This window comes from Camarhynchus parvulus, chromosome 7 (genome assembly GCF_901933205.1).
Source record: "Camarhynchus parvulus chromosome 7, STF_HiC, whole genome shotgun sequence".
NCBI classification, from domain to species: domain Eukaryota; kingdom Metazoa; phylum Chordata; class Aves; order Passeriformes; family Thraupidae; genus Camarhynchus; species Camarhynchus parvulus.
In genome coordinates, this window is record NC_044577.1 from 3545771 (window position 1) to 3556036 (window position 10266).

A 10266-nucleotide genomic window follows, 5' to 3' on the forward strand; every position below is an offset into this window, starting at 1 on the left:
CAACTTAATGGTGTTTATGAGAAGGTCATGTAAGCATAAGCTAAAATCTTTGCATGCTACATCTATCAGTGCTTTACTGCTCTTTCTGATCAGCAATCTCCGAGGGACTGTGGTTATGGACCACAGTCTCTCCTATGGCTGAATTTTCAGGAGGAAAGGAAGCAGCGTACAGCAAATAGAATGAATTCATTTCTGCACGAGAGACTTGGTTATATATCTGCTCTTGAGGTACTAGTCTTACCAAACCAGCTGAAATAGTGGAGGCACACTCCAGAGAAAGTAAAATTTGTGATGTGCAGGAGTGTGAGTACTTCATTTTGCTTCTTGTTCAATGAGGGAGAGGCAGACACCAGTTAAATTAAAAGCAGCCGTCTTCAGGCTGATCATGTGAAGCAAATTCATGTATTTTCAGTTGGAATTTGGAGCTTCCTCTCAGAATGTCACCGAGGTTAAGAACTGGCAGGATGCAAAAGGAGACATTTATGTGGTTTACGATAAGACCATGGTTGTTAGAGTAAGAATTAAAAATACACGGGCGTCTCAGAACAGATGAAGATCAGCCGGCTGCCAAATTACACTCAGCTTCTGGTTAATGGGGGTCAGGGAGAAACTTCCCCAGGGGGAAATGCTGGAACAGCTTCCTCCAAGGTTTCTTGTAGCTTTCTCCCAAGTGTCCAGCACTGCAGCTGCTTTAGATACTTGATGAGATGAACTACAGGTATCACAGGACAGCTGTGTCTGTGTGCTTTGATCTGCCTTCAAATACCTGTTTGGGGGTTTATTTGAATGTCATATGGCCAGAGGGGAGAAAGTTTTTTCTTCTGCTTCACTAATGTAGGGCAAGGATAAATAGACTTTGAGCATAGTTTAAATGAAAATTCAGAATGATTGGGCTGATTAGCTGATTTTAAGTACAGAATTGGCTAAAGAGGAATTTAATTTGGAAACCACATTGTACTGGTCTATTGGGCTATTTATTGGTTACTTCTGAGCTCTGCATTTTACACCCTCTCCTTCCCATGTTATCATTTATTTTGCTTTTTTATGTCACACTCCATTTCTCAGACTCTGACATCTTTGGAACTGGTTCATAATTAAAGGAATAAATAATTCAGGTCACTGGCAATTTACAGCTTTCTTTGCTGTCTGTGCTGGAGTAACTAAACATGGATGATGAAAGGAATCAAAATAAGGTTTGCATCAGTTATGCAAGTAGCCCATAAAGGATGGGTAATATTTCTTCATCTGTAAAGCCTACAAAGGACTGACAGTGTGTTTGGCAGCTGGATCAGACCCTCACCAGATCTACTTCTTTATCCAAACACAAGAATGACACCAGAGGTCAGAGCAGGTGACAGGCACCAGTGGGCATCAGACAGAATGTCCAGTTGCAGAGCTGTCCATCCTGTCGGTGGCAGCACAGCCATCACAGGCTGCCAGACCACAGCAAAGCACTGAAAGGAGGATGTCTGATGGCAAGAATCATCCACAAGTCATGTCAGATTACCAGGACCCTCGTTGAGTACACATCATAGCTACACAAGCATGGTATGGTGTCCAGCCATGTAAACAGTACTGCTGAACAGAGGAGGAATATTCATGTGCTTCACTTTAGACTTACATTTAATTACCTTGATAATCAGGGCTAAGTTCCCCAGCAGAAGTGATGCATCATCATCTCTAAGGACATCGTGGTTCTTCTCTATGCATCACTTTAGAATAAGTCACTCTAAGTGGAATGAATTATTATAGTCAAAAATAAAATGCTGAGTGATAGCTGTGTTGAAATGTACTAATGCAATTTGGAAGAGATTTGGGATTACAGTTCTGTTTCTTATAGTGGTTTATACACATTGTGTTCCAAGCAATTTTGGCAAAAGGTGATAGAAGAAGCTTCTTGAGTAATTTAATTCTTGAGTAGCCAAACCACTTGTAAGTAGTGACTTCTTGAATATATTAACTTACGCTACTGGGAAAAAAGTCTGGGTTTTTGTACTAAGGAAGTGAAGTAACAAAGACAATGAAAACCAACCAATATTATTTATCAGACTTCATAAAATCAGCTTTAAAAGCTAGATGTCAACAACCAGCTAATTGCATGTGTGAGCACACAGGAGCGTGTGCATCTTGTATCATGGACATATACCCTTTCCTGTTTAAAAAGAAGTTATTCCATGAGCTTTGACTCTCTGAAGCCATCACTGAAAAAGCAGTGCTGCTGAGCTGAGCCCTGGTGTAAGCAGTGGTCAGTCTGTTCACTTCCAAGGAGAGCTGTGATGTGTAACATTGTGCCCTGTGACTGCCATAATGTACCAGCATGTGGTTCTGGTTTTGCACATCTGTCATGCCATTGATGTTAAAAGCTTACAAGGATGTGAGTGAGGATTCACAGTGATGAACCAGCCAGCTTCAGCGTCATTAGGTATAAATTTATCCTGTGTCAGTGAAAAGTGCTTTTGTCTTTTACCAAGTGAAACAAAGCTATACACCTGGTTTCTCTATTTGTTTTCTTACCTAATTAGACACTGGGAATGGAGCAGTGTGTGTGTATCTTTTTTTTCTCAGTCCAAAAAGATCAGCCTCCACTGTTCCTGTAAATGGCTTCATTCTTGGTCACATGCTGTCATTTAATGTTTGGGGGTTTTTTCTGCTGGTTAAAGGATTTACATCTTGTGGTTCTACAGGTGCCACCATAAGAAGCCCCCTCTACCTGTTGTTTGGGTTTCTCACTGTTCAGCCTTGTTGTTAGGTAGGTGTGAGGCACCTCAGATTGTGGGCCACATGTGAAATGCTCCCTTGAATTTTGGGGAGAGGATGTCTAATGGTATACTCTGTCAGAACTTCACTGGCCTCAATATTTCAATCCAGTTGTACTTCCTAACTTGAAGTGTGGGCACAGTCAGGCTCAGTTGAAGATTTGGAATTGTTCTGGAAGTTGTTACAGCCACATGTTTCACGTGGAATAAATTTTAAAAAGAAACGAAGAAAGCTCTTGGTGAGGTTACTGTTTTATCCATCTCAGGACAGGAACTTTTTAGGAGGTCAGTAATAAATGGAAGGAGGTTAACTTTAGACTCTGGAATCATTTCACCCCAAGTCAGGAGGTTTCTGTCTCTTTTGCAGTGAAACATTGCCATGATTGTGTTGATTTTGCTCATGGATTTGCTTTTATCTCTTAGGTGAAAAGTTCATGAGATTTGGCTATCCAGATATCCCCTTTGATATGAACCTAAGCTATGACAAGGAGGCTGAGCTGATGCAGTCTCACATGATGGACCAAGCCATCACCAATGCAATCACCTACCTTGGAGCTGAGGCACTTCACCCCCTGATGCAGCACACACCGAGCACAATTGCAGAGGTGGCCCCGGTCATCAGCTCAGCTTACGCTCAGGTCTATCATCCCAGCAGGATAGAGAGGCCCATCAGCAGGGAAACAGCTGACAGCCACGAGAACAACATGGATGGCCCCATCTCCCTCATCAGACCAAAGAGTCGAATCCAGGATAGAGAGGGCTCCCCCAGCAATAGCTGCCTGGATTCTACTGACTCAGACAGCAGCCACGACGACCGCCAGTCCTACCCAGGAAACGCTGCCTTAACCCCCAAGATCAAGCCAAACCCGGCTTACGTGAAGGAGGAGGCCAAGCCTTTGGATGTCACAAAAGCTTCTAAGGGCTCTTTAAAGGATATGTACAAGGTGATCAACGGCGAAGGGGAGCAGATTAGGGCTTTCAAGTGCGAGCACTGTCGCGTCCTCTTCCTGGACCATGTCATGTACACCATCCACATGGGCTGCCACGGCTACCGGGACCCGCTGGAATGCAACATCTGTGGCTACCGGAGCCAGGACCGCTATGAGTTCTCGTCGCACATAGTCCGGGGGGAGCACACATTCCGCTAGGCCTTCTCATCCAAAGGGGACTCCTATGAAGTACAAGAACTGCACATGAAGAAATACTGCACTTACAATCCCACTTTTCCTCAGACATTGAGACGCCTATTTTGTTGTTGTTGCTGTTGTCGTTGTTGCCGTTGTTTAATTATTATTATTAACCTTATTTTTTGTGGACCCAACCTCATTTGCTCTGCCCAGCTTAAGAATGGAGAGAAGGAAGGGAATGGATAAAAAGAGAGGTTTGTTGTGGCAATCGGTTTTTGGGGAGTGAGCCGCCTTGCTTGCTGTGGGAATTGGAAGGCAGTCTGTGTCCGTCTCAGTCAGTTGTACACCATGTCCTCTTTTGGGATGTCGCTCAACCATGCCAGGTGCTTTCAAGTCCCAACAAGATGCCACTCATTCGGAATTTCAGAGGAATAGGTAGAAACATTTCAGAGGAGAGCCTTTTTCTAATGTGAAGATACGGTGCGAGCTTTCGGTGGCTGGAGGAAAGGGGGGGAGCTTTGTTCTGCAGAATGAACAATTATTTTTAAAGCAAAACTGGTAGGGAGTTAGGAGCATGAATCAAAGTCAATATTCCTCTCAAAATTACTTTCAAGGGTGAGCTGTTTTCCTGGGTTCAGTGTGTATTGCCCCTCTAGGATGTAAATAATGAAAAAAAAAAAGAAATGTATGTCTTAACACTGTACCACATTATAGCAGTTTAGTTTCATAAGTCTGAGGGCCTTCTGTGGTAAGTTTGAGGCTTTGTATTTTTATTTTCCTTAACTTATGAAGCACCTTTTTTTAGAATTGTTGATATTCTGTTGCTCCATGCCTATGTGTTGTCTCACTGGCTTCTTAGAGACCCTTGGGAGCCTTATTTCTTTAGTTGCACCCTAAGTTTTAAGAAAGAACATTTAGAAATAACATTTAAACTTGCTTCTAGGACAGTAAGTGGCCTAGGAGTGGGTGAGAGCCTGTAGTTTACTCAAGAGGTTCTGCTGCTCTTCAGAAATACTTTTGGGTTAAAATTATGGATTTAAAAATGACAAAAGTGCTAGTAGCAAAGTGTTCTTTAAATATAGGTATATATAGATACATAATTATGTAAATACTTTCTCATTCTACTATCACAGTGTTAACCTCTTGGCAACAGCCTAAACTAAGACTTGCAGCTGGGAAAGCGTTAGGAGCCAGATCCTTGGCCAGCATTAATCCTCTTGGCTCCATTGAATTTAATGGAACTGCCCCAACTATTTCAGCTACATCAGGTTCCCAACCTTGACTGTTTTTGCTCTTGTTGACTTCTTACTTCTTAATTTGCTGAACCACTGACTTCCTTTTGTTTGTACATCATCAATTCTGCTGAATTTAGAGGTGAAAGTGTTATAGCAGGTTTTGCTGGATAGGCTTTGCCCCTGGTGAGCACAGAAGCCCAGCAAACCAACAGGCCACACATGATCTTCCCTGCTTCTTGAGAAAGGGATAAGTGGAGATGTAGGTGCTGGGTATTGATTTGGGCTTAAAGATTTCATTTTTGTTCCTAGTTTAATAATTTCCCTGTAGGGAAAGCAAATGGAGAAGCACACTCCAGAGAGAGTCCTTGACACACAGACTGGACAAGAAAACTAGTCCACTGATCTGTTTTGTTTCCTTTCTTTCTCTCTCAGTAAATAACAAAGCCAGCAAGCACCCGGCAAGTTGCATCAGTAAAAACTGGGCTTAAACCTACAGGACAGATTGCCATTGAAACCCAACTGTTTGTACCAATCACAATTGAAATGTTGTTGTTTGGCAACAAGAGCACAGCTTGAGAATGGAAAGATCTGGATGGGTTTAACCCCCTCCGCACACACGGTCTCCATGCGCCTGGGGAGACCTTTTCCAAAGGATAAAGTTACTAAAGTATAAAAGAGAGAGCAAGATCAGGCCATAATGAATTCCCATCTGCTCCCTCCAATCTGTGCACTTGATGCATATGCCAGTTTGCTGTTCGTTTTGAGGGTACTGGGTTTTTTTTCTTCTTCTCTTCCTAGACCTGGAGCATTTGAAAGTAGGAGCTGAAAGGTATTGATTGAAATCTTTTTATGGTGACATTCTTGGCAGCTAGAACCTGTCTTTAGAAAGAATACAGTAGATCATGGCCAGATTACCTGATGACTGCTTCCCAGCACTGCAATGCTATTAAGTAGGAGCTGGTAAAGTCTTGCAGTAGCCTATTAATTATAATACAATATGGAGAGAAATGTCATCTTGTGTAATGTGAGACCTATCAAGGCTGGGAATATGCAGGCTTTGGAGAGACAGATTTAAAGATCTATTCCCAACATTGTTCTTAATGTTGTTGGGTTCCTCCCCCTCCTTCTTTCTTCACCCTAATGTAGAGGAAACTGGGGCAAATGAACCAGTGCCATCCTCTGGACCATTCTCATTGTCTTGTGCCTGGTGCAGCCAAATTTTGTTTGTGCAGGAGCAAAGCAGGGAGATGCTGGAGGGCATCACTTTGATTCTGTGTGGCTGATTCTCTGCAGTGAGGGAGGTGGGCTTAGGGGGCGGCCGGCCGTGCTTCGTGTCAGGATGTGTTTGGAAATTCAGAAAAGAAAAAAGTGGTGGTGATTTGCTGAGGCAGGAAAGGTCATTTAAGAACAAAGTGGAAACTAAAGGGTTCTTGGGCCTGAGGGTTGCTGGGCTTTCCTGGGCCTCCAGAAAAACACATGCCCAAGCTAGAGAGAAAGGTTGCCGGCAAATCCGTTCAGTCTCTGGGGGAAACACTCCGTTCTCCCCTCTGTGGTCAGCGAAAGAACATTGGGCTGTGGTTTCTTGGAATAGCTAGCACTAGGGAAAAAGTCTTTAAAATTTCTGCCTTTGTTTGGGAAAGCACCAGAATACGGGAAAGGTGGAGAATCTCTTGTGTATGCACAGATCAGATGGCTGCAATTACATCTGCAGCTCATCTGCACTTGGGGTCACTGATGATTCACTGCTACCTCCAGTAAGGTGTATTCTGTGGGTGTTTAAAGGATCACATGGGGACACCCACTGATTTTAGACCTGGCTTCAGTTAAGTCCAGCTTCTTGATCTAATGGTAGCAGGTGAGGTCTGTATGTCCTGGTGTCATGGGCACAGGGAACTGGAGAAGTACTGGGGAATTATCTTAGTGAAACCACATTTTTTGGAGAGGAAGAAACTTGAGGGGTCACATTGATTTTTTCTTATCAATGTCCTTTTCTAAACATTCACAGGAGACTTTTATCCTAGAGTTAGGAAAAGAAAGATTAAATTCTAGTTCAAATTTTGAACAAAATTTTGAATTAACATGTACTTTAGAATTCAATTCCTACTGAAAATTATTAGAGAGCTTTATGTAATGCAGTTTGTTCCTTCACAAAAGTGAGCAAAATGGGGCAGCAGAGATTTCTTTGGGTGTTTTTTCTTGGTTGCTCTCTGCAAGAATTGGATTTCTAAGAAAAGCTCTTGAGTTTCATCAACTTCATTAGTCATTCATAGTGTACTAGGAATTTCAGTAGCTAATCCCTGGCCTCTAAATCCGTTTGTTCTGAGTATTTGGTGCTGGAAATCAAATCTGGTTGATTTTTATTGGACTCTTTTGAAATTCTTGGAATTGGGTTTCTGGTTAGAAACATGCATTTGCAAATTTAGAGTTGGCTTCCTGTGAGCATTCCCCATTTTCATTAAAAAAAAAAAAAAGGAAAAAAATCTGGGCACTTCTCTGCCAGTAAACCCTTTTGCTTCTTTTACATCAAAAATGGCAATATTCTGACTCAGTTTAGAGGATTACAAGCCTATTAATTTAAAGAGAAGTGTGACTGCTTATTCTGCTTTTGGTGTGATCCATATCCTTGGAGCAAAGGGCATTATCTATATATCTGCAGTTATGACTGATTAATTTTACAGCCACCTCTCTTTGTAATCAGTTAGGAGTGCACATCAAAATATATTGCATTTTTCAGTAAAGCCTGCTCTTTACTCAGTAACTTATGGGATTAAAATAATTTTATTCTCCTTAAAAAGTGCTTTCATCTATGATGTGATGTGAAAGGTGTCTAGGCATTAACCTGTAGTGGTCTGTAGCAGAGAGGAAGATTTAAAAGGGGTTGATGGGCCTGATTTTTAGTGATACTGTTTCTACAATGTTAGTACCCAGCTCACAAAGTAGCCATGAGGACCTAAAGTATGTTTACTGCAAGGTGAAGAAATTCTCAATTGTCAGAGTTTGCAAATCTCTTTCTGTTTACAAGGGCTTCCCTAAATTTGTGCTGTTGGCCAGGAGGTCAGTAATAAAACCCAACTCTTCAAAACTGGGCTTTCATTGGGCATTATTACTGTTGCCCAGGCCCTGGGCTAGCTTGTTCTGATTTGAAAGAAGCCAGACAACAGACACTCCTTCCTCCAGAGAGAAACTTTGGAGATAACTGCAGCAAAGGTGCTTATTTCAGCCAAGGGCAGGAGCTACAGTAATGCAGTTCCTTCACTGAATAAATTCCTTTCCTTAACTCTTGCTGTGCTTTTTAATGTAATGAGGGAGACTGCCAGGGTCACCTAAAGTCATTGTGGCATTTTAGGAAAAAGGGTGATGAAATTGGCTTTTCTGCTAGTAATTCACATCTTAGCTTGGCTTAATAGCGTTTAAAAACAAAAGTGGATGGCCTGTGGTCTGGGGCAGCTGGAGAGCTTGAGAAAGTACATTTATATATATATATGGTATTGTGTAGTTAGAGGTATGCTTTATTGTATATGTGCCTTTTCCAAATGCATTTTGGGAGATCCTGATGTTGTTCCTGATATCCCACCAGACCCTTTCAGAATGCACAACAAAAACCAACCCAAAGGAAACATCCCTTCTCCTGCTCTGCACCCTCCTTGGCAGCTTGGCCCAGAGAGAGGACCCTGGGCAGTACTTTGCTGTGACATTTCCTGGAGTCAAACAGCTTTTAGGAGTGGGAAGGGCTGAAAATGACCGCAGCAAAGTACATTCCAGCTATCCAGCCAGAGCTGGTCTGCAGCTGGTCCCAGGGAGCACAGCATTCCCAGCACAATGCCAGGACTTGCTGTGGGAGCCCCCAGCTGCACCGTGCCCTACAGAGAGCCAGGGAACCTTCTCCTGTTTCCTCCCTCTTTAAGTAAAGCACCCTTTGGTGGACTTTGCTCTGCTTTAGAGTTCCCACTTAGGTCTGGGAGCGGGCTTTGAAGCTCTTGCTTCTTGCTTCAGCCTGGAAAAACAAATGTGGTGAGTCCTTTGGAAGTGGTTTGCAAGTTTGCCTGTCACGCTGCTGCCAGCGCAGGAATTGGCACAGAGACCAGAGAAGCTCATGAGCAGGAGGCACTCAGGGGGCTCACAAGCTGGAACACTGCTGTGATGAGCACAGTGCTGGTTCTGGGACTTCCCCAGAGGTTGGTGACCTGGTTTCAGGTGCACTTGTTCCCCCTGCAGGGCTGCAGAGCTGAGTGTGCCAGGAGGGCCACCGTGGGCAAGGTGGCTGGGCCAGCAGGCTTTGGGCAGAGCCTGAGCCCAGCACAGCCCAGAGCCACCCCCTTGGCAATGCTCTCCCAAAGAGGGGTGCTGAGTTAGGTAGAGAAGAGCTGGAATTTGCTTCACAGTGAATAGATTCCCTTTTATCCCATTGATGTGTTCTGAGATATAAGCAAAGGAGAACATCACTGCTTTCCAATTTGGTTTCTAATTTGACCTCCTTGTGTCCTTCTCCTACCCAGCTCTGAAATGTGCGGAGGACAGTCAGGAGGAGGGCTGGGCTCAGGCTTTGCCATGCTGCATGCTTAACAGGCCAAGGAAACAGTAAAACCAATCTCTGTTTAATTCACCTACCTTCCCAGTTGATCATGCAGATTCCTGGTTCCTGTTCACTTCCAGCCTTTGGAAAGGTGGTTATCAGTGTGCACACTTGGGTCCTCATCTTTGAAGATAACTTCCCATGCTATCTCCTTCTGTATAAACTTCTCCTTTTCATCTTGGGGCCTAATTAATCAGTGGATAGAAATGACCATTTCAACAGAAACCTGCATAGTTGTAGTAAAACTCATATTTTTTTACTGTTGGAAACAAAAAAACACAAAAAACTGTGATCTTTTGACTAGCAGTACTAGGTGAAGTATTTCAACAGAATGAATGGCAATGAAGTTAATGAGATCATGTCTTGAGAGGGGCTGGTTTCTCCTGCTGGGAGAAAGGGAGCAGCCTGGCCCAAAGCTGGGGCCAGCACTTCCTTTCCATAGCAGGTGTTGGTTTAGGTGACTGCACTGCAGCCCAGGAAAACATTTGAGCACCATCAGCCTCGTGCCATCCCTTTGGCTGGATGTGGACATGCACAGGAGCTCTGCAGCTGGCTGTGTTTATCCTGATCTCATT

At 43.4% G+C, this 10266-nt stretch overlaps 1 protein-coding gene across 5 annotated transcripts in view; it reads left to right on the forward strand.

Moving 5' to 3' along the window:
- Positions 1 to 4567, forward strand: part of IKZF2 (IKAROS family zinc finger 2) — a 108727-nt gene extending 104160 nt beyond the window's left edge. For all 5 annotated transcript variants that reach the window (XM_030952925.1, XM_030952926.1, XM_030952924.1 and 2 more), the window contains one exon: positions 3180 to 4567. In XM_030952925.1, the coding sequence (XP_030808785.1) occupies positions 3180 to 3904 (725 nt within the window). In that variant the 3' untranslated portion in view covers positions 3905 to 4567. The remainder of the gene's footprint in view (positions 1 to 3179) is intronic.
- Positions 4568 to 10266: the final 5699 nt, after the last annotated feature.